A 25031-nucleotide genomic window follows, 5' to 3' on the forward strand; every position below is an offset into this window, starting at 1 on the left:
GGGGGCGTACAAGAAATAGTCTTCATACAAGAAATAGTCTTGTGGTGTTTTTGAAACACTAAACTGATCACATAAATATTTATTACAGTTGAGGTTATTTTCTGTGGGGAGTATAGATGTGAGCTGATTAGCGCAGCTCCATGTTGCTTGCACTGAGAAGTATTCAGTTCTGCATAACAGATCGTGCAGTCATGAAATATGTTTGCTGGGTTTTTTTAAACATATCCCTATGGATTGGACAGCTTTTGTGCAGTTATCCACCTAGGTACCAAGTCCTGCAGAATGGAAGATTACACTTAAAAAACATCAGAAACTGTCTTCTTAAAACAGAAAAATCTATTGCATCATGTGCTGAGATTTGAAGTAGCTTCTGGATAAAGTAGTTCATCCAGAACGAGAAATGTTTAACACCTATGAAGAAATACCAGTGCCATAACCTTCCTTCAGTATTTTAGTTTTTAATTTTTAAAATGGAGACTTTTAATTGTAAATAATTGCTCTCAAAGTAACTTTGAATAGCATTTATTTTCTTCCACTGTTGAAACAGACAATAAAATATAGCATGTTCTTAAAATAACTGGAATCTGAGTTTAAAAAATTAAAGAAAAATCAGCTGTCTCTTTTACATCTGTTTGTGTCAGTAGTAACATGAGTTTAACTATTTCCTGTTTATCAATATCTAATACTTTTTTTTTTTTTAACTTCTTTTTTCAGAAGTGAAGCCAACTTGCATATTTAACAGCATGGAATATTACGATGGAGACATGTTTCGAATGGATGCTTGTCATTTTTGTCGATGCCAAGGTGGAGTCTCTATTTGTTTCTCTGCCCAGTGCGGTGAGCTACACTGCGACAGGTACTATGTGCCAGAAGGAGAGTGCTGCCCAGTATGTGAAGGTACAGTATCTTTTTAATCCTGTTTGTTTATTAATTCTGCTGCTTTTTTTTTTAATTTGCTTTTTTCAGTGCAAAAGAGCAAACAAGTGCTTTATTGTGTTCTTCCAAAGTTTGCAGATTCCTCCTTAATTTGGTTTGTTTCTACATTTTTGCTGTGTCTGAGTGTGCTGTCTGGTTTTTTGCAGTGCTTCTCTGATCTTGACACCCTGCCCTTCTCATATAGAGCTGTTTGGGTTTCCTTTCCCTTCCGCATCTGAGCTTCCTTAGACATGGTGAAGTGTGCAGTACTTTTTGGGGGGCCTTCTTCCCAAAGGACACAAGAAGCTGCTGCTAATTTCTGCACCTGATATTTAGACAGGTTCTTCCAAAGCAGCAGTGGTGGCCCTGAGAGGCATTTCCATTGCTTTGCAGCCTGCTTCTTCCAGCCCTGTTCAGTTCAGCTAGAGCACCTTCACTTCTTTACAATTATAGCACAGCAATGGGGCGGTAATCTGACTTCAGTGTTTTTCTCCTTTGCCCTGTTGACAGCCTTCTCTGTTTGTTAGGCCTGCAGCCCTCTTAAAAAGGTTCTGTGGGAAATCTGATGTTGACCCTCTTTCTTACGTTAGAAAATACTTGCCGCATCCTCTGCCAGGATACAGCCAGGATTCCAGTGGAGGGTGGTGGGGCTGGCCTCTGCACTTGGGTCTTGCTCCAGCGGGGGTCAGGTTGTGGCCATGACACAGACAGAGGCCTGTGAAGAATTCCTGATCCCTGTGTTTCAGTGTGAATTTAGGAATGACTTCTCAATGAGCAAAATAAGCTGTGTCCTCCTAAGAGAAGAGAAATCTAATTATTAATGTCACTTCCAAACACTTTGGAGTATGCTTAATACCAGTATTCCTGTAGTTTCTTGCAGGAGAAAATAAGCCAACAGATTCGTTATAGTTATGCTTCATTCCAAACAGAGAATTATGAATGTAAAGAACCTCATAAAGATGAGTGTAAAAGAAGCAGCTATAAGAGTCGGACCTTCTCAGTCTGCACAGGATCTAGTGAAGGGTACTGTTTGGTGCCTTGTTTTGTTACAAACTATTGAAAGCGTCTTCAGAAATTAAAAAAAACAAAATTCAGATCATAAACTATCAAGATAATGAAGTAGGAAGTCATTCTTTAAAGAGTATTTGTATTTTTATGTAATTTAGTATATCAGTTCATATCAGATAGATTGATACATGGTGCTTATACGTAGATAAGCTGAAACACAAATGCTGTAGGCTTAAGTATTCCAAAGAGATACCAGTCCACATTTGTCCTATGTTTAAGACCTGGTCTAGACATTCCTTGTTGACTATAGTTGGAGGAAGGATGCTAGACTTTTTTATTCTTCCCTGGTACAATTGTGCCTATGCTTTTCAGAGCCTTCAAGCTGTGCATAAAAAAAAGATTTGGTGCTATACCGTCATTTAGTGACAGATTGAAAAAGTTGAGAGAAGGCATGTCTGATGTGGTGAAACCCTTCCCTAGTAAGTGCAGATCCGCTCCTGAAGAGATTGCTGTATGAGCTGCTGACTTTGTAGAATATGTGACATCTGTAGTTTTCTCCTATAATTACTCTTTTTCACATATGTGAATATTCTGGGATTAGGCATTATGAAATCATTATGACAACGTATAGAGATACTAAACAATGTATCTATGTATCTGCTATATCTGGGCTCTCTATACCAGCTCTCATACTCAGATGTGGGTGCTCATTTTCCACATTGGACTAAGAGTTCTAGAGATGTTCTTCATCCTCTTTGGTGATTTAAATATTTAGCTCTCTTATGATTTACAATAAATTGTCTGCTATTTCATCATATAATGTTAAAAGTTGATTTCTCCATTTTTGCAACCTTTGAATCAGACTATCAAGAAAACCTGTTAACGTTTCATTTTGAGTTTGATGAGTTAGTGTGTATTAGGCCTGCAATGGAAATTTCTTCTTTAGACAGGTCCTCAGTAGATAGAGTAAAATGGCTAATGATTTATAATTATTGAGTACAATCTTCTTTTTGAAGTAATGGCTGTGATTTAATTGCTGCTCAGCTGACTCAGATGCCAAGTTACAGGGTCCTTCATCACATCATCCAGTGCTGTTTGGTTTGCCTGTTTCTGTTGCATTCTTTTCTGATAGGGCTTGTGGCACTAAATCAAGGAATTCTGATTTCTGACTTTTGAATGACTGGATAGTAACATATATGTTGCTTTTTACTATAAATCCCTTTTGATTTGGTGGAATTCTTTCAGGTGAGGCTAGACAACTGGCTCCATTAACATATTATAATTTTTCCAGTTCCTCTAAACACTTAAAAAGAAAAAAGAAAGCTCTCATCCTTTCTTGATAACTCGTATTAGGTTAAGTGACACCTAAATTGATTAAAGGTATGTCTTTCAAATGGGCGGAATGTATAACTTCACAGACTGCCCATTCATGCTTTTCTGGTTGGTGAAGAGGTGGCTTTTTTTTTTCTGCCTGCTCTCTTTCTGTTTGGTTATTTCATGACTGATTTTCAAGGTGACTAATTGTTTCCTGCTAATGTTTTCTTGATGATAGAAATATAAAGAAATACAGTGCGTGCTTCTTTTCTGCAAGAATTTTAAAATGGCAAATGGTAAATCTCATATTCATTGTGTAGTACAGGCACAAGACTTGCTTGCCTTTGCTCCAGGAAGAACTCTTTCTCAAAGTCCTGTAGGATACCTCAGCATCAGGAAATGTAATTTGTTGGGCTCAATTTATAGCTTTGAACACTACTGACCTTTTAAGGGTACCAGGAACTTCATGCTTTGACTCACATAAAAGACTACTGCAAATAACACAAGTCTTATAAGGCTGTTTTGTTCTTTCTCTGTATTCCTATGTCAATCATAATCCCATACATAAATTGAATGATAAAATTCACTACATTTTTTTGTGTATAGTTTTGTTTTTGCCTAGGTCAAAATAGTTAATTAGAGAGCAAGATAATTCTAAAACATAAAAGCTGCAAAGTTAAGACATTAGGAAACATTTTAATTTTAAAATATCCTGTTTTCCCAAACACTTAGTTTTTATATTGTCTTCACCCATTTTGCTAAGATTGGGATTACCACTAAAATTCAGGATGGGAGTGAATGCCAGCTAGAGCTAGAAGCTGTGCAGTTTCACTCTGAATGTTCAGAGTTTGGCACGGTCAGAAAGTGGTACAGTGGCTTATCATGAGACAACAGCTCTGAGCACTGCTACTGGTTTTATCTACACTTAATATGCATTGCCTTCCTTCCAAAGGGGAGTGATGAAACTGCAGAGAAATATTCCAAGTTTCATTCAGTCTTTTTTTTTTTTCCTTTGGATAGGACATCTCTTTTCTCCCAAGTCCTTCAAACTTAACACTTTTTGAAAATTGACTTATGGGTAAATATGCTTGTCTGATGTCTGCTAAAAACAATGCTTTTAGTTGTATTTATTGTTTTTAATATATTTTAATATATAATTTATGTTATTGCTTAATATGTTTTAATATGTAATTTGTATTATTGCTTGCTTTGAAAACTTGACCTAATTAATGTACATTCTCAGATATTTAATTTTTGAGTCTAACAGTTTTCTTTTTATTAGCCACTGTGATAAGCTGCGTTCATTCATATCATGTATATTTTTTGACTATTAATATTAGTGTCACTTACCACAATTCTGAAGAGTAAAACGTTATTTCGGAGGAGTAAAAGCTGCTTTTATTTCAAGTCATGAATTAGCATATACAGAGTTGCATTATTTATTTGCATGAAACTTGAGGAGACATCTTTCATAAAGTTTGTCCCCCAAAATTCTGTTATTTAATTACTCAAGTCTTCATTTGATTGCTAGCAGGTAAATGGGTCTGGTGGCTTTTAAGGGGAAGAAACTTCAACTGAAATGAAATTGAAAACTGAGCCAGATAATCTGTTCAGGAAAACTAGTATATCTCCAAACCTGTGATGAGGTGGAGCTGAAGGCAGTCTCCTTGTTCCAGCAGGAAGCGTGCCAGAGGTCTCATCTTTGCTTACACTAGAAAATAGCGCTGCAATGCTTACACAAGTCATTCCAATGGTTCATTGAGGTGTTTTCAGTTTTCCTCAGAATTTATGAAGTTGGTACAAAAAATAGATCTAATTTCCATTTTGTTCTGAAGAACAAAATCTGAAAATCAAAAAATTAAGCCTCGTGATTGTTACATTGTTACCTGTTGAAACAGGTAAAAATAGAACACTGAAATTGTGAATGTTCAGTGTAAGTGGACTTCACTTTTTCAACAGTAGATTTCAATATTAAAATAGCTAAGTGGTTACTTATCCTATTTTACCACAGTGAGGTTCTTTCAGTGTTTGATAGTGGCTGCACTTTACCCTTTCTAGGTAATGTGAAGTCACGGTATTGCAGTTATTCGTATGTAAAGTTTAAGTGTAAAAGGGAAGATAAAATTTCTTGTTCTCTTGCAACTGCTCTCATTTCAGACCCAGTTTATCCAGTAAATAACCCTGCTGGCTGCTATGCCAACGGTCAGATCCAAGCTCACGGAGACCGCTGGCGCGAGGACGACTGCACGTTCTGCCAGTGCATCAATGGAGATCCGCACTGCGTCGCGACGGCCTGCGGGCAGAGCTGTCTCAATCCGGTTAAAGTCCCCGGGGAGTGCTGCCCGGTGTGCGAAGGTGAGAGCGTGATGTCCTTTCTTATGCTTCGGTCTGTCATCGCTGCTGCTCACCTGTCAGTGCCTGGTTTAATTCAAAATTCTGGAGGATTGGTTGAAGTAGCTGGTACAGCATTGCCTGTGACGGAATAAACTAGTGAGGGCGGAAAAAATAAGCATGATTTAACCACACCTGCATGTGGCAATGCCTGATACTTTTTTGGCCCGAAAGAGTATAGTAAGAGATCATTTAAGATCAGCATTGTTCACTAATTTTACTCTTAGTTTTACTTAAAGTTTATTTATAAATATAGGAGAAGTTAGAAGTACAAAGTGTTCATCAGCTGGTGTTACTGATAATTGGATTATTCCTGATTTTTTATTCATTGTTGTCATGCAGTTACAAGTCAAATCTCTTTGCACATTATAGTTTGATATTGGACACAATTATTTCAGTGAAACTTAAAAAGTATGATATTATCTGGGAGATAGATGAATTTTTAGGGTTTAAAATGCAATTTTCATTACCTTGTGGAAATACATACATCTTGTATAGATGACTGAGTTTTTAACTTAACTACATGATTAATACTTACCCAGCCTGGCAATGGAAATGTGAAGATTTGCAAACTGAGATGTTTAAAAAGAAAAAATGTATATATGTGTGTATGTTCAGAGTTTCTTTTTATGGAGTAGTTGTTCATCGTGAAAAATACTGGATTGCGAAGTTTAGAAATGGTCAATCTAGACCTGTCTCCAGAGCCATCTTCACAGTGTACAAATACTTGTGGGTGCTCAGTGAGCTAGCACTTATGATTTTCCTGTTCCGTCTCTGATAGTACAAAATGTATTTCATATAACTGCATGTGTCTCGGGGCCCTTCTTGGGTTGCAGGATCCATCCTAGTTCACCGGGTTACTTACTTTTCAGGATAAATCTGAAGACCATAAAGTTTTCTTACAGGTATCCTTTCATTCCAAAATTCATATCACAAGATATGAAGAAGGTGTCTGATAATGTATAAAAGCTGCCGGTGAAGTGTAGAATTGCTGCTTGCACTGAATTAATTTTACGATAAGGAAACAGGTTAACTGCTTTTAAACCCCGGTGATCCCCCCATGATGGATGTCACAGAGTCACCATCACGGGTGCTGTCACCCCTCATTACTTGGCGTGTATGTGAGCGAGCTTGGGAAGGCACTACAGAGAGAGAGGCTGATGGAAGTATTTTCAATATGTTGAGGGTTTTTTTTCTCCAATGGGAAAAGAATAGACAAATGTCTCTGTTGTCCTGTTCCAGATTGGAGAAAATGGATGAGAGATAAGTGGATTAAATGCTTGTCTATATCAGACTGATAATGAGATAATGATGATGAGCCACAGGAAGCAAACATAGGGTAGAGCCAGAAGTAATTAGCAACTGCTGGAGTCCATAAGAGTTGTTTTGTTGGTGGTGGTGATGGTGGGGTGTTAACTTATACTTTGGGTAAAAATTATGTCAAATAGATCAAGACTGACACAATAGCACCATGAAATCAATATTTAAATGGGATTCTTGTGTCATCTTGATTATATTTTCTCAGAAAATAATCTGACTTGTTATTTTGTATGTCAAGTTAGCTCTTTCATGATGTACACTTAATTGTAGTTACCTGGTTTTGAGTGTGTCATCTGGAGGAGAGTAATACTGAATGGTATTTTGAGCGACTTCCTAAATTTTAAGCTTTGACTTAGTGTTTCTTTGATAGCACATGCTGCCAAGTAAACAATCAAGGGATAATGAAATCACATAAAGGATGGAACCAGCAATTAGTAGAAATAGTTTTAGTTCATGGTAGGAGGGGATTTGAGCATAGTCAGATAATGGTGGTCAGAGGGTACCTGAAAACACTTGAATCCTCTCTTTTTTCTTCCCTTCCCTCCCCAACAGCAAAAAACCCCAACACATTGCCCAGTTATTTAATTTCAGGAATTCAGATCTGAAAATATTTCAAGGACCAAAAATCTGAACTGTTAAAACTCAGTAGTGACTTCAAATGCTAGAACCCAAGATAAAAAAAATCAAGTTTGCAAGAAGCAACTTCGGATGACTTAATGAGAAATTACTCGGCGTCGATGACTCTATGAGAAATTACTCAGCATCTGAGACTTAACAACTTGTCTTGCAATAATAATAAATCAAAAAATCCCTGAGAAATGAACCAGTCAAGGGTACTAGTAAACTTCTTGAAGTTATGCTTTGGGGCAGCAAACAAGCTCAAGGCTGTTATGCCTTGTGATTAGCAGCCCACATAAAAATATTTACATATATTAGAGATCAAGGTGTTACCAGATTGGAAGTTTGTTAATTATGGAGACCTGTGTGTCTTTCTGAATCTGTTAACTTTTTTCTTTGAAAGCTCACATTAAGAAAATCCCAGTACGTTGTGAAAAAATTGTTAGACATTAGTTGTCTGCATACTGTGTATTTTTAAATTATTTTGGAAAAAAACGAAATGTTTGAGCTCATGACAGCAGGGACTTTTGTGTTAGCCATAGACTTATGGCCCATCTCTGAGGCAAGATAGCATCATGTGTCTTAAGCCTTAAATCTGAGACTGATAGTGTTTCGGTTTGATGCATGGGTAGTGAAAAGTACTGTCTGCTTTCTTTGCAATACGGCTGTTGCCTTCCAACCCGCTAGGCAAGGGGCTTCTTTAGATTTCTGTTCTCTGGTTTTCTCCTTGTAGTAGGACTGAACAGGGGAAGTAACTATGCCTTGGGAAGACAGGCCTTAAAAAGAGTGCTTCCTTTGCACATCTTGCTGTCCTGAATTGTGGTCATATAGTTTTAATGACAACATGGTCCTATCTGAAATGTGGTTTTGTTTCTGTCCTCATCCAGCCAGCTGACATCTCTGTTCACTTAGCCAGGTAGGCTACATGGGTCGGTGCTCCCTCCCCTTTTAAACCAGCTGCTCACTCATTTCCCTCCATTTCTGTTGCTGAGGTTCTGCTCCCAATACTCACTGCATCATCAGTGACCTGCGCAATTGGTGGGATCGGGGGAGAAGAATGTCCTGGGTAGAAAGTTGGCTGACAAATCAATCCCTTGACTTTAATGTTACTAATGAAAAAGATGTGCAATACGTTTAGTGAAGATCTACAAGCAATAAAATACATTCCAGGCACAGTTTTTCTGAAGAGGAGTTAAAAACCTTCAGTGTCAGCCATATGATTCTTTTCTGCATACTGCCCCATTAAATCTGCGTATCAGTAGCTTAACCTTAATTTTGCAGTTTAGCGTACGAGCAGAAGTGTTGACTGAACGGAAGCTCAAACGTTACTAACATTGCATTAATAGCTTAAGCCTGCTGTCCTGTGCTCTACAGTCTGTTCTCCTTTTTTCACATCCATCTGCATCTCTTATTTCCTACTGTTCAGCACAGAAAACCGAAATCCATATATAGTGTGAGCTAAATTCTGGGATCACTGACATTATATAGTATCATATTTTCAACTGTGCAAGTTATTCAAGAAAGAGATTCAAGGGAGAAACATTCAATAAATGGACAAAATTAATGTAAACTTAGCAGAAGATTTTGAGATAGTGGTTTACTAGTGATTGCAAGGATAAACATACCCTATTTTACCCTTTTCTTTTGAATGCTGCCAGTTCTCTCTCACATCTCAACTCACGCTGCAAGACGTTCCATCCATAGACAATATACCCTAGTGAAATAATATTCTTGTTGTAGATCGGTTTAAAATAATAGTGTAAAATAATGTTACATTTCTTAATTAAGCTATGGCTCTTACTTTTTGCAAGAACTATTCACTTTGTGGGGGGCTAGTGCAGAATGTAGGAAACAATTATTTTTCTTCTAGAGCCTGAATTATGCTTCAGCTCTAAAGCAGGAAGAAGACTGATGCATAACGAAAACTTTTTTTTTTGTCAATTCAGTTGCTGCTGGACCAATTCAAGCCCATACTTCCACTTAAAAATAGGCATGAGATCAAGAATAATAAGGCAGAGACTTTATATGCTTATCACTATTTTTTTAAGCATGTGTTTATTTCTCGTCAGACTTCTGTTTACATGTAAAAAAGATCCAGCTTGCCAGCAGCCAGCTTCAATTCTGTGAACTTACTTTAAATATGTCAGATATCAGCTCTTCAGTATGTGAAACAAAATATTTAGTCAAAGATGTTTCTATCATTTATTTTGTTTTGAGTGTTGAAGGATAGAGTGGTTTGTGAGACATGAGACTGATGGACAAATTCCAATCACAGCTGCCTTTGGATCTGGCCTGGCTGCAGCTCATCCAGAGTAAATGGTTATTAGCATTAGTCACTTCTGACTTTCCCTGCTCTGTCTTCGGTCCAAATGCTGCTGCACTTACAATTCTGCCAATTCAGTTATTTCCTGGCTGTTTTATAATCAATTTCAATGAAAAGAAATAACTGTTCCCATAGATAAGTTTACATTCCTGCAGCTACATAGGGATAAAATTGTTCTTGGATTACATTTTCAAAAGATGTTGCAGTCAGAGAATCAAATATAATGTAGTAGGAATTTGTTGAGCACAGGTTCTTGAAATATCAGCACGGTATGTCAGCACGCAAATGCATTCAGCCTATGAACACAGTAAATTCAGACTGAAGTAGAATATTCCCACTGCCCCATGAAGAAAATCCTGATGTTCTTGCTACAGCAGTGAGAAAACTGGAGATTGTAGAGACTGAAGATAAGCAGAAGTGGCTATTCACAGCTTTCTAAATTGGAGATCAAGAAGTAGCAGTTGTGATATGTAATATTACCATACAGAATGGATTTGTATCAGTTTTCTACAGTCAACCTTTTTTAATGCTTCTTCACGCGCTGCTGTGTACGTATCCGTAGCGCGTATCCTCTGTGTGTGAGTGTGTAGCCCGCAGGATACACGTTCCAGTGTTGGCTGGACAGCCAAATTGGTTTCAAATTTCTGAGTGCTTGCCTGGGGTTTGCTGGACTTGGATAAAAGGGTAACTGTTCAGCTCCCCTCACTCCTTCCATACTTGAATCTTGTCCGTCAGTGCTGCTGGTGGAAGGGGGAGGGTGAGTGAGGTCCTCGAGGTGCTTTGTGCTGGAGGTCCCAGGGCAGATTGGTGGGGAGGAACATGAGGCAGGTGCATGGAGGACAGGGGTATGTATGGGTGTAGCGCTCCAATACGATGGGTTTGTATATGGATTTACTCTTCGAATCTGTGGGCAACCTTCCTTGAGTTGCGTTGTAGTTGGTGTCCACTGGTATCTGTGCTGGGTCAACCTCTGTTTGATGTTTTCAGTAGCTCAGATCAAAGCTAAATTTATTTTATCTGCAAAGCTTAAGAGGGCAGCCAGCATCTTGGAGAGCAGAGTATGAATTTGTGCACTTGTTTTAAAGCAAGGAGTTGGCAGGAAAATGCTGACCAAATTCGACAAGGGAAAATACAATGCGCTACACTTGGAGGATATTCTTCGTGAGTCCTGAACCAGAGTAACAGTTAAATAGCCGTTCTCTGGGAGAAGTCTGGTGATTAGAAGGAAAGAAAAAGTTGAACGTGGGTTAACAGAGCCTTGAGAAGACAAACACCATGCTGAAATTACGATCAAGAGTACAGTTTGCAAGATGTGAAGTAATCCTTTTTGATCTCTCTGGGTATGTTCCTAGCTGACGTAGAAGGCTGTTGGTCCTTGTCTGGATATTGTTCCTCTGAAAGAGGTGCGGGCAGGTGCGGGAAAGAGTCAGAAGGAGAGCGATGAGCACAGTCCAAGCTTTGCAAAACACGTCCTAGGAAGATAGTGAATAAATTGGGTTGGTTTAACTTAAAGAGAAAATGATGCAGTTGGAATAAGAAGATACCACTCTTCAAGTGCCTAAAAGGTTGTTGCAAAGAAAAAGATAGGACGAAAAAGAATGGAATTGAATTGCAATAGGGAAGATGTGTTTCAGAGGAAAGCAGAAAGTTGTTGAGGAAAACAGACCTCCTCCTGTGATGTGCCGTGACTAAGATTGTCTTTTTTGCATTCAGGGCACCGCAGTTTGTATTTTCAGCCTCAGGGAAAGGAGGTTCACTCAGGAAATTGCATACATAACTGAAAGCACTAATAGTAATTCACGTGTAGTTTTTGGTATTTATGCAAGTGAAGGCTGTGGCTCACAAATATATAGCTGCTGGGCTTTTTAAAGTAAACATCAAAGTGATCGGAGCCCTTTTGGGAAGACTTCTTCTTACAGGATATCCACCCCTGTCACTTCTTGCCAGTTTTCCGACACAGCAATGCCTGTGGGTTGTGCTGGTGCAAGGACCATATAGATAAAAACACGTGGTATGAACAGGGAGCTGGCTAATTTGAGGTGAGTGTGTCTGAGTTGAGGAGGGAGGCAGAAATGAAGAGTCACCGCCAAGGCATGAGGCTAGAGACAGAGGAGCACTGAGACAGTGTAGTGTGGAGGAGAGGATCTTCCTTCATCAGCCTGTCCCCAAACTCAAGCTCTTTAGTCTACAGCTTTTCTAGGCAGGCACCTCCTTTCGCTAGTGAGAGCTGGGAAAAGCAGGCCCATCACATTCTGTGGATCCAACAAAAAGAATTATTTTTAAGCTTGTGGTGGATGCTTCTATAGCTGCTGTAATTATATTGGTCCTTTGGGATTTGCCTTTGTTTGTTTAATCTATTATCTATTTAGTCTGTTTTTTCTTTCTTTGTTTTCTAGACTGTCTTCATTAAGAGCCAAGGCTTAGGTAATCCCACGTGCCCTCTGTGCTTTCCCCACAGTGTCAGGGCCAATGGCTTCCTGCAGCACGAGGAAGTGTCAAAGAGAGCCCATGGCTGCAGATTTAATGGAAACAGACAGCTAGGTCTGGAGGGCAGAAAGTGATTTTCAAGGGCCATAAGGGACTGCAAAATTTCCATATGCACTCACACACTTCTTTAGGCTCAGAGGTTCTTCCCAGGAGCTGGTCTGTGTACTGTCCCGTTGAAGGAAACCACATCCATTTCCAGTCAGGCTGCTGTTAGTACTGCTGCTTACAGAGCTGCTTGCTTCTCTGTTGGGCTAACAGTTGTTTATTTACTAAATAAAATGGGTGTCGTTTCAGTGGCAATTCCATTTTTAATTAATTTTACCCCCAAAAATAGTAAATACTGGAGCTTAAAATGGCTATTTAGTATCAGTATATAATAGCACATCAATAATACCAAACAAGCTACAGTGACAGAAATAACCATATTTCCCTCAGGCCATCTGCATTTGTGGACAGCCAGCTGCAAATTGGAATAATAGTTGTGTTCAGAGTAAGTAAATACTGGGTAGGATAGTATGAAAATACCTGATTTTTTTCTTTTAAAAAAATGTAAAAAAAAAAAAAGGTTTTTTTTAACAAGGTAATAAATACAAGTGCTCAGAAACGGCACTGATGCCAAAAATGTCTCTTAGGGAAGTCTAAGGTCTCTTCTGTTCCCTTGCATCTCCCAGAGGCTCAGGCTGTTCATGGGGAAAGCTGCAACCCAGTCCTCTGATAGGCAGTAATTGGTTATCTCGCAGTACGGCCTTCTGCGTGAGAGTCCTCAGGTACAGGTGGCAGGGTGCCAGCATAAGCTGTGAATGAGAAATTAAGTTTTAAACAAAATCCCCTCAGAGGATTTTCAGGAATAAGGCCTGCATTACTTTGCTGTCATTACAGTTGACACTTTATCTTCACAAAAAGAAATTAACATTTTCATCAATAAAGGGCTCCAAACTCTAGCTGAGATTTAATTCAGTGCAGTTCCTTTAGCGTGTCCAACACTTCATTAAGTAAAAACAGGCGACAGAGTCCGGTGAAAAGAAACTTGATTCATTCAGGATGAAGTCAGTGGTGGTGAGCAGTGTTCACCGGCGCAGGGTTTGGGCCCAGAGATCTCCTTAGAGCGTGAAGTAGAAGTCATTGTTCAGCAGCAGCACTGCAGTTCTCAACCCGCCTTTTCATCAAAGTCAATTAAGGGATGCAAACGCCATGCTGTAGAGAACTGGGCTTGCATTGGCCAGATCATGATTTAGTATAGTGGTTTTAGACAAGGCAACAGAGGCAGTTGAACCACACGATCCAGGGTATGAGGAAACCTACTGCCAGTGAAAGTCTCTCCGAATTGAAGAAAATCAGGAAGACTATAGTAGTATAAAATAATTTTTACTGGTTTTCAGTGATTCATCGTTAAGTTCAGTGGAAGACTACTGAAAGGATAAATAACCAAAGAATCCTAATGACTATGTTAGCGCAGCTGAGGATGGCTCCCTTACAAAGAACCTCACGGATCCTGTAATTAGTTCTTTTCAGTGCCTATAGCATTCATGGATTTGCCCCAGTTATGCTCTAATTTAGTGGATTTGATGTATCTTCACCTAGTAATAACTGATGGCCTTACCTGTTTGGACGTTTCTTGATCGGCAGGCTTAATTGATTCTGCTTTAATAAATTAAAGGTGGTTACGTCTTAGTGCCACTCGACCTAAAATTGTCAAAAAGCATTAAAGCACATGTGAAGGGTATACATGCCTATTAAACTGAAAACTGGAAGAACTGATTACAGCAGATGAAAGCTTTTAACTACGCATACTGGGAGTGGAAAGTTTGTGAGCATTTTGATTGCGTCACTGCCAAAAAGGACCGACACCACCCCCCCCCCCCCCCACGCAGCTTTGGTTCACAGGAAGCTTATTCAGTTTGCAACAACAAAAATAATCTTGGGTTATGATAGTTATTTTTGAGGAAAAATATGTATCTAAGTAGTTCCATGTCAACAGTATGAATAAAATATGAAATAAAAGTCTGCCAAACTGAAGTATGTGTTTGGAAGCATTAGTGAATATATTTTCAGAGTTGTTTGTGACATGAGAAAATTACGGTATCTTAAGTCCTTGCATACATTTTATAAATAGTTACATGATGCAGAATTGCTGAACTCTGACGGTTAACACAGATAGCTAAATGGTGGGAAAAAAAGTTCCTGCAAGACGTTAGTTATTTCAAACCCAGGAAGGAAATTCTCTTGCCCAGGACTTAGGACTGATATTTTTCATGTAATGAACTTAAGGGGCGGGGAAGTTTGGAATGCAAACTATGAGGATGGAAAACATTTAGTCACTCTTGGAATGATATGAATGTTTTTACAGGAAGCTTAAGTAAACACACATGCTGCTTCTTAGTAGGCTGCAGTGAACTTTTTTGGACAGCAGACAAAATTCAATCAAGTATGCAGACTCGAAGGAAAGGCTGTTGAGCAGCACACCCTTCAGGACCAGTTTTTAGCCAGTTATCACGTAAAGCGTTAGGTAAAAAGTTAGACTACTGTTCATTTTTTTTTCTTAATTTTTATAGTAAAAGCTTGAACACACTGATGATACATTTCTTGAACTCGGTGCTGGGTTCGTAGGATCAGAACATCTTGATCCTTTTAGAGGTAGTTTGTGTTATGAAATACTACAGGAGAGGGAGCTATTACACTTTCCCCAAAGGGGAACAGGCATGTTCTTTATTACTGAAGTTAGAGGTCTTTCTCTGTGTTTGGAACATGATTTTGACTCATTTTTCCTTCCTCCCCCAGAAGAGGTTTTCATTTCATGCTCTTGATGAGATGTTGAGTTTTCTAGAATCCTCTTCTGTTGAGCTTATTCTTTATACATGGCTAACACTTTCTTCAAATATCCCAAGACCAAGCACTGCAGAATCTAAATGCACTGGTATTTTATATGAGTTGATCTCTCTGGGATTAAAAATAGTTGTAAATTAAATGTACAAGCTTCATAGAGTTATTTTTGGAATTTGTGGCTGAGCTCGATAAGACCTTTATAGAAAGTTTCTTATTTTTGTCCCTCCTAAAAAAAAAAAAAAGCCCTAAACCTCAAACCACAACAACACCAAAAAAAAACCCATAGTTAATTATTGTTAAAAGTATTGGAAATATCATTGGGTAGAATTTGGAATTATTTTATTTGTTTTCCCATTTATGTTGAAAAGGGTTTTTTTTGTGATCAGTATTGCTGCTATAAAGGTGGGTAGAACATACACAGTAGTACTCACAGCATCCCTGTGCTATACACTGAAAAGGTGTTTCCATGCTTCAGCCCTTTTAATAATGTGCACAAGGAATTAATCTATTTATCTGGCTGTCTTTAGCTAAACTATAGACTGGTTCACACTACCGAGATGGGAATATGAAAGAGGAGGTGAGGGAGCTGTAGCACTGAGCAGTGAACCACACAGTCCCATTTCTCGTTCTACAGTTATGACTGCACAGTCTGCACATTTAAATTTAGGATTATTTGTAGGCCTGGTGGCTTCACTGCGCTGCATAACAGTTAGTTTGATGTGTTTGAAAAGTTCACGTGTTACTGTTGGTGTGAACTTGTATGTTGAAGTTATCTTGGCTGTAATTTAGCCTTTCAAAAGTACAAATGCTTTTTTGCATGGTTTTTTTTCTTTTTTTTTTTCCCAAATGTTTTTCTTATACATGAGAAGAAATCACTGGCAACTTTATCTTCCAGTTGCATGAGCAATATTCGCCAAATAATTCCTCAAAATATCTTGATTAGAATATGCTGTGTTTCTGTTATATGGTAACTACGAACACAAACACCTGAAACTGTTTTTAAACATGCCAGTAATAGTCAATATACAAATGCTGAATAGATACAAAGAAAATAGTAATTGGGGGGTTCCAGGGACATATTTTTTAAATGTCTCTCAATGTAAAAATTGTTTGATTGGCAATGAAGTTTTAAGGCCTGTGTGCCTAAATTAGTTGTAAAAGATAGGTATTTGTGCAGTAGTTTGCAGTCTTACAGTGGAAATGATTATATCCATGGTCATTTGGGTATTCAAAGAAGGATCTCAAAGGATAATTTTCAGCCTCTACATAGTGATATATCTATAGAGCTTGCACTTTTGTAGTTTTGATGAAGAAATATGTTACTGTGATGCAGATTGAAAGCTCTTTGTTACTGTGAAGTTGGCTGGAAATGCTGTTTTTATATGAATACAGATAAATTTATATGTAAAAATCCAACAAGGCAAGAAAAACATGCATGCATGGATGCATACATACATAATACACTTACAGCTTCGGGGTCCAAAGTGAGCTCTGTTTGCCTAATTTTGCTGAATATATATACATGGACTGGTGTCAACCCACACTGTTTTGTCACTTGTTATTATGGCATTTGCAGATAACATTGTGATAGGTTTGGGACACTTTACACCAAGCATTGGTAGGATTCACTAGCTTTCAAGCATATAGTAATATACTGAGCAAGCTGCGCTGGGAGCACAGGTGAAGATGATGAAGAGCAGAAGTCAGACCTCCTGTGTCTGCTTAGCTGGAGTAACCACGGTGCTTGAAGCAAAGTAACTGAACCCAGGTGTTCGATGCATACTTTGTCATACTTTTATGGTAAGGAAAAATACAGTCATTTTATTATAAGGATAGCTTTTTCCCCTTCTGTATTGGCAGGGCAGCATTTACGAGTAGAATTAAAAACTGGTATGATTGAGTAGTGTAAAATACATATCCCCTTGCATTTCTAGTACTTTTAGGTTAAGATACATGATGGTCCAGATTTCTAACAGTTGATTAGAAGCAGCAATGGAAGTTCCCTCCTTACTTTTAAATTCATTTGTGTTTAACAATGTTATATTTCACAATATGCAGAAATAAAAACTCAGAATGCAGTAGTTACTTCCCTACTTAAAACCAATTTTTTAAAAGCCTGGAGTAGATATTTCCCTCACATGGTATTACTGAAATGTGAAACAAAACCTGTTTTGGTCTAAAATACTGATTCCAAATGAAACAAAGCAAATAGCTTGTTTTAAGTTTTTTTCCTGTGGTAATAATAATAAAAATACCGTGACAAGAGGTGAAGCATGGGCTGTGTATTAACTTAAAGGAGGACAAAAAATGAGACTGATTGAAAGTGGTTGTGGCTGTCACTAAGTAACGCTTCAGAGAGAATTACTGTTGTAACTGCCTGGAAGAAATTTTGCTTCTTGAATAAAAAGCTACTTTTTAAGTCATTAAGGGGATTTCAGAGATGGTGTTAGGCAAACATGTCTTTTATTAAGGAAGGAAGGTAATCAGTACTTGGCAACAGCATACAGAAATCATCAGAAATGGATATGTTTATCTTTGGATTTCAGTTCCCTGATTAGGATCCATCAAGGGTATTGCTGCTTTCACTGGAAGTGTCCTGAGTTTGTGGGAAAGTGAAATTCATGGAGTCATGCAAGTTGGAAAGGGCCACCAAAGATTTTCGAATCCTACATCCTGCTCAAAGCAGGTCCAGTGACAGCAGGATCTCAGGGCCTTGTCCCAATTAAGTTTTGAGTAGTTTGAAGGATGAAGATCCCACAGCCTCTCTAGGATTCCGTCATAGTTTGACCACCCATGTGGTTTAAAAGAAAGAACAAAACAGCTTTTATCAAGTTGCTAACTTTCCATGTCCTCACTTGTGTTCGTTGCCTCTCATCCTAGCCTGGAGCACCTCCAAGATGTGCCAGGCCTTGTCATCTTTCTACCCTCCTGTTAGGTAGTGGTAGATGGCAATAGGAAACTCCCCTCACCCTCCTTCTCCAGGCTGACCCAGCCCTGGTCCCTCAGCCTCTCCTCGTGCCCCACCAGCTCGGTGGCCTGTGCTGGGCTTGCTCAGCTGTACGAGTGTCTCTCTTCTTCTGAGGAGCCCAAAGCTGGACACCACTCCAGCTGTGGGCTCGCAAGTGCTAAACGGAGGGGAAGCATCACTTCCCTGCACCTGCAGGCTGGGCTGCCGCTGATGCAGGCCCTGCTTGTCCTTCATACAAACCAAAACTGACTGCGTGGTGCTCTCATAATTCATAGAATCATAGAATGCTTTGGGTTAGAAGAGACCTTTAGAGGACATCTAGCCTAACCGCCCTTGCAGTGAGCAGGGACATCTTCAAGCAGATCAGGTTGCTCAGAGCCCTGTCCAACCTGGCCTTGAATGTTTCCAGGCATGAGGCTTCGACCACCTCTGGGCAACGGGCAACCTGTGCCAGTGTTTCACCACCCTCATTGTAAAAATTTTCTTCCTTATATCCAGTCTAATTCATGCAGCCTTGCAGTAGTGCAGTTAAGTGGAATCCTCTTCGTTTTCTGATATGAATGCAATGGCCGGGCTTCAGATTTTGAACTACGGGTCTGGTAGACAGTTGGGTATAATTTGTCATTCTGGTACCAGCCATAGGGAGGATGTTTTTTGGTTTTTTTTACTTCTCTTTAAAATTAATTAAAGAATTATGTAAATGAAGTCTCTGAAGTTAGAAGGAAGAAAGAAATCTTCAGTGAGTGGCTCATTTTTAGCATTCAGGTAAACAGTAGAAGTCAACAAGACTGCAATAAATTGTCTCTGATTTTTTTGTTTATTTTGATTTGTTTTGTTTTCTAGGGCTTCAGCAATCAATGGTGACTTTTCATTTTCTTTCTCTTCTTTTTCAATAGAAGGAAATGTCTGCTCTTTGTAATATACGCTTGTGTCATATCACTCACAGGAGAAGTAGGAGGCCTCAAAAATCAAAAAGCAGCAGAAAAGAGGGGCCTGAGCATTGGTTTTGCTCATATTACAAAAATATCCTTGGTAAAAATGTACTAGTGAAAACATGGTCTTATTCCACCTTGTCAAATACTCTTTTTTTGTGACATCAGTTTTTGGGTTGGTATTGCTAATGTAGGCTCTATAAGGACAAAGCCAGCTGTAGGCATTATTTGGATGTCACAACCTTCCCTTCTTTATCCATAAATGCACAGTTTGATTTTCAAGCTAGGATGAACAAGATTCAGGGTTTTGATCACATACGGTAGTATTTTTCAGTGGACCAGTCAGACATGGATCACCAGTGGCTGAAATATCCACTGTGGATTTCAAAGTTTTTGAAGTTGTTTTTAAGTAAATGGCAGTGTAAAAAATAAATTCAAAGATTTTTATCAGTATCACGGCAGGCAGATTAGTAATCCTCTGCACTAAAATTCAGCATAGAAAATATAAGGCTCAGAGAGAGTATATGGAAGCCAGATATTCTAATAGAAATCTGCATTTAACCTTGTATATAAGCACTTGACATCAGCAAAATCTGTGCTTTGTTGAAAAAATCCATTGTTTTCATCCAGACTCCTCAATCCCCTTCTCTTTATTTTCTTCTTCCCACTTTCTTTCTATGGTATAGTTTTATTGTTGGTAAAGCACACAGACAGAAACAGCACCCGTTTTTCCCACCCATTGTCTGTGCATTTGTGCACTGGATCTTTCTTCTGCCATTTCTACCAAGAGCAGCAGTGGAAGCCTAGCTCAGATCATGTGGTGGTACATGCTTTTGCAAGCTTAGCTGCTGCTTGCCTATTCAAATAGCCAGAAGCCTGGCAGAGCAGAGCTGGCTTTATTTGTTGAGTCTTGTCTAGCGAAGTGAAAAGGGCTGATTTTTTTTTTTTCTTTTTTTTTCCCCTGGCTGCATTTTTGCTCATGTGGGGGTAGGGAATGAAATTATTTCTTTTGTCCTCTACTTGCAGCTCATTGAGAAGCAGGCATGCATATAAAATTATTGTATCTCAGGGCTTACCTTTAGGGACAGGAGGGAGAAAAACCAGATTTGTAAGCTTGTCTGGAAACACTGAGGATGCTGAGAGCAGACACAAAAGTGGGAGGTAACAGAATAATAAAACACAATGAATAGAGGACTAACAAAAATCTTTCAACGTAATACAATGGCAGTTTAATTTTGTCCCTTTTAAGAAATACCACATTACTGGCTGTATCAAGGGGGCAAAAAAGTGTGTCAGTGTGTCCAAGACACAAGAGGATCAAACACAGAAGTGTAGCTTTGAAAAGTCTCCACAAAAATGTATATAATAATCCGTTGGGGTTTTTTTCCTAGATTTTAAATTATACCTGCAAATAAAATGAGTTATCTTGAGGGGTGAACTTCAGTGTTGGGGGCAGGGGGTGACACACAGTCTTGTTACTCTTTAGTTTACACTTGAGCGGAGCAGTGAAAACTAACCTGCATCTCAGCTTTCAGTGATTTTTTGTGGGGTTTTTAACTACATGTGTTTACCTAACTGTTCTTCTGTCAGGTGGTAAAGCTATGGTCTCCTTCAGTTCTCCAGCTCATGTTACTTGCCTGTGAACTTTGCTTTGGATACCATTAATTATTCATATGATTTTTGGTGGTTTTAACTACCAGTGAGTATAAGCATTACTGTGGCTTTTTCGTTATTTGAAGCATAGGGCTTGGGCTGGCTGGCCCATAACCTGAATGTAGCTTCAGCGTAACTCTTGTGTTCGGGGCTTTTGCATGTTGGGGGTATTTTGGGTAGAGAATGGAGTGAGGTAGGAAAGGAGGTTTTCAGAATAGGCACCAGATGCTAAAAGTTAACCTGTTTGCAAAACTAGTTTATATACTCTGAGTCCTAAAGAGACGAGATTAATTAATGGAGTTTCTGGAATGTAGGACATTATTGGTATATACCAATATGTTCTTGGTTCCTAAACTAATGGTTTGTTGAAGTTGCAAATGTTAAATATTAGATGTGAATATGATTTAGTCAGATAGTTTACTGAATGAACTTGAAAGCAAATAGGAAGAGTTCACCGAGGTTAAAAGAAGTCTAGTTTTGGAATCGATGGATTCTAACATACATTGCTCATTATGATTACTCTTCCATACTACATGTGCAAATTCTCAGCTGTGAAATGAAGAATTCACAGAAATTTATAAAATCTCTCCTGTGACCCCCAAACTAGTAATCTATATTAGACTCTTAGGAAAAAAAAAATGGGAAAGTTTTAAGTTAAATTAGAAGAGATTTGAGGGGTCTACAGAGGCATGGATGCCGCTATACAGATTTCCAGCTTGTATTTGAACAAAGTTGTTGGTGGTATTTCATATACGTATAAAGCATATAGCTACTTTTCCTACAGAAATTGCACAAGCAACAGAATTTGAGTATTACTTTAAAACTTTTAGTAAAGTAAGCAATTTGAACCATGACCTCTGAGTTAAGTCTGGAGTCGTCTAACTTCACCGTAGTGTCTTTCATGCAATTTTTCCCTTCAAAATCTGTACTTAGCTGACCTAATTTAAAAAGGATTAAAAATGTTCATCCACTGTATAAACTGTTGTGAAGAGAAGAGTAGAACTGGCGAGCAGCTATGAAAGCTGAAAATCGTGAAGGACAATGAAAGCAGAAAAGCTCATTCTCGTAACAGGATAATTTTCACTTGGCTGGAAGGCATGGGTGCAAAAGCTGCCTGCTGCACATGGACCCAGTAGGCACAGAAATTTGTATTTTGGTTAAGAGTGTATACTTCTAACAGCTTAATCAATATTCAGTAGTATTTTACCCTCAGTCTGAGAGTAAAGACTAGCTGCCTTTAAATAAGGATGGCAAAATCGGACTTTCCATGTATTCGGTTTGAGAATGAGAGATGGCAAGATATGGCCACCTCCAGTCCATGAAGATGTGCATACTGTATAAAACGTGTTATAGTTTTATGCCCTGCTCTTTAATATACCATTTCTCCATATTTACACAATTTATCAATTCATGTATGGAATTTTTGAAATGTAATTTCCTTTAAATCTTCATTTCTTGAGATGGAGGAACAGGATAAACTCAAACAAGTGAAACAGTGAGACGAAAGCTCACAGTTAGTTCTTTAACATTTAGTCATGCAAGTTGTATTTCCTGAATGCTTTAGTATAATGTTAATAATGCTCATAACTATAAATTCATTGGTTCTTAAGTGCTAGAGTTCTATGAAAAGCACAAGATACACTAATTTAACCTTACAGAGCAAAAAATCATTCAGTGTTTTATTTCTTCTGCATCCTATTTTATGATGGTAGTGTTGAGATTCCTTGTTATTTTCATAAGTCTTTGGATATTATTTTATTCTACAACTTTGTATACTAAAACGCATTAATATTTCTGGCTACCATATGTATTAAAACAAATTTCATACTTCAACATATTTAAATAATGTCCAAAACTAAGTATTATACTGTTCATAAATACCTAATAATTGGCAATAATGTCCTCAACTTCATAAAGGATAATCTGGTACTGCAAAGTATACTGTAAGAAGTGATGTTTTCAATGAATAGACATGTTAAAAGGTTTCCAGAGCTCTTTCACACACAGTGTATCTTACATTCTCTTTTGGTATTCAGAGTCTCTTCTGCTTTAAATTTTAGTAAAAGTGAGCTTATTCACACAGAGAAAGATTTGATCTACTGAGTCGCATGCTTTGATTTGCAGCTTGGTAGTATCAATCAACTGAGCTTTGGAGAAAGCTTTATTCAGTTTCTAAAGTAAAATAAATCTGCACAAAGTTTTGATGAAATACTTTTGGAGAAAAGTGGGCAAAGTAATTATTTTACGTTCAGTTTTAAACTGCATATAAGGAAAGCTGATTTCGTAGTGAACAAAAAAAGTAGTTTTTTTTCCCTGTTTCAATATTTTAAAAAAATTATGCCACTTTATACTGTTTGTGATGAGTGTATATCACTTCAAAACAAAGTCTGTTTCTAGAGTTTTCAGAAGTACCAAGAATATTCATTAATCAGAAGCAAAATTGAAAATCATTCTCTTCAATGTAGCATTGTCTATGCCTTTTTGTGAACTTAATTAAAATAGTGATCTCATACTTATTTGTGTTTTTTTTCCTTACCTTCAGAACCAACGTACATCACAATAGGTCCACCCACCTGTGAGATTTTGGTGAACTGCACTTTGACTGAGAAAGACTGCATCTATAGTTTCAAACTGGACCAAAATGGTTGCCGCCTTTGTCAGTGCAAAACTAGTGAGTATGCAAAAATACAGTGGCTTCTCCCTTTGATATCAAGCTGCGTGTGAAAATGCTAGTATGCTGTTTTTTCCATTCAGAATGTTGATTATAAGTTGTGTTAGTATGCATGTGCTTTATAGTTGTTCATCTTTAAAGGATAGGTTCCTGATCTCTTGCTTGTTTGCTTATTTAAAATGTGTTTGGAAGAAAACATAATATGTCTGATGTCAGGTAAAAATAAACAGTTAGGTACAAAAGGTAATAATTTGGGACTTAATATTCATGCAGACTTTGAGAAGTCTGGTAAGACTTCCACATTTCATTTTCCTCTTTGTATGTAAAGAGTTTAAGAGCATCAAGGTTTGTGCGCTTCAAAATCTCATATTGCTAAACAGCCTATTTTCAACTTAGTTTTTTTTTTTCTCAAAACTTAGATTTTGAGGATAAATGTTTGAAAATTATATGTGTGAAGGGGTGTTTGTATATATACATACATATCCATATATAATTTTATTCTGTAACATATATTTATATTACATGTAATACTTTAGCTAGGATTTATGCAGGCTTTAACATCTGTGTCTTCCCCAAGGAAAATCATTGTGCCTTGTGAGAACTTCGTGTGTATCGAGAAAGCAGCAAAAATGTATTCTCTGTATGTGTTTCCTTAAGAATTGGATGTTTACAGATGAAATATAAAGCGAGGTCAGGCTGGTTGTTGGGACTGCCCAGCGAAGGACACCTGCGGTGTGCTAGGCTCAGCTGCAGGATGCATCGCTCTGGCTGCCAGCCCAGCCTAGGAGGGAGGTGAAACTCTGTCATTTTGTTGTAGTTCTGCAGCTTGCTTGTAGCCTCTGAGGCTTTCACAACTAAAATATTACTCTGTTCCTCTTTTTTTGATTTCAGTCCGTGCATTCTCAGCCACTTTCTAACCCAATATGACTATTTTAGGGGTCCTCAGTAGAAATGGTCAAAATAAAACTCTTAATTGATATGAACTAAGCAGTTTTAGGATTGGATTGGTGTTTTGCTTAAGAAGCAAGAAAAGGTTTTCTCGTGGCTTTTTTAACTTTTTTTCTGGGGAAATGTGAATTTTTTTGTTTCCATAAGGTAGAGGACAGGACATCTTAATAACAAGTAAATATATGGCAAGCAATAATGTCATTGTGGTAATACAAAAATAATATTTCTGATTACAAGTTGTATTCGTGGCAAGGGCGACTTTCCGTAGATTGCATCCAGGCTATCGCATACATTGCCTTACTTAGTTCTTCTGAAGGACAAAACTAGAAATGTTGTTCTGCTTTTAACATTGTAATTTGATTTTCCGTCTTTTTTTGTTGTTGTTAAATTGACCAGTGAGTTTGACACAGACAAGAAGATGGACATACTCAGCAAATTTCATCATCTATGCCTCTGCATGCAGGCCTTCCCTCCAGTTTGGTGCACAGGAGACCCATCGCTCCAAAGGATCATTTCTTTTGTCCTAGATTACCAGATTGCACGCGTACACACACCACAGCCGAGGAAGTCTCTGCTCTTGCTTAGAGTGTTTCTGATTAAATAGTGCTTAAGAACCTATTCAAGGGAATTTTTCTCTTGCCAGATTTGCTTGAAATTAGT

The 25031-nt window shown here is 38.2% G+C and overlaps 1 protein-coding gene across 3 annotated transcripts in view; it reads left to right on the plus strand.

Moving 5' to 3' along the window:
- CRIM1 (cysteine rich transmembrane BMP regulator 1) overlaps positions 1–25031 on the plus strand; it is a 202181-nt gene that overhangs the window by 136840 nt on the left and 40310 nt on the right. For all 3 annotated transcript variants that reach the window (XM_075412684.1, XM_075412685.1, XM_075412686.1), the window contains 3 exons: positions 715–897; positions 5395–5592; positions 23295–23423. In XM_075412684.1, coding sequence (XP_075268799.1) covers positions 715–897; positions 5395–5592; positions 23295–23423 — 510 coding nt within the window. The remainder of the gene's footprint in view (positions 1–714; positions 898–5394; positions 5593–23294; positions 23424–25031) is intronic.

The sequence above is a fragment of the Opisthocomus hoazin genome, chromosome 2, assembly GCF_030867145.1.
Source record: "Opisthocomus hoazin isolate bOpiHoa1 chromosome 2, bOpiHoa1.hap1, whole genome shotgun sequence".
Classification (NCBI taxonomy): domain Eukaryota; kingdom Metazoa; phylum Chordata; class Aves; order Opisthocomiformes; family Opisthocomidae; genus Opisthocomus; species Opisthocomus hoazin.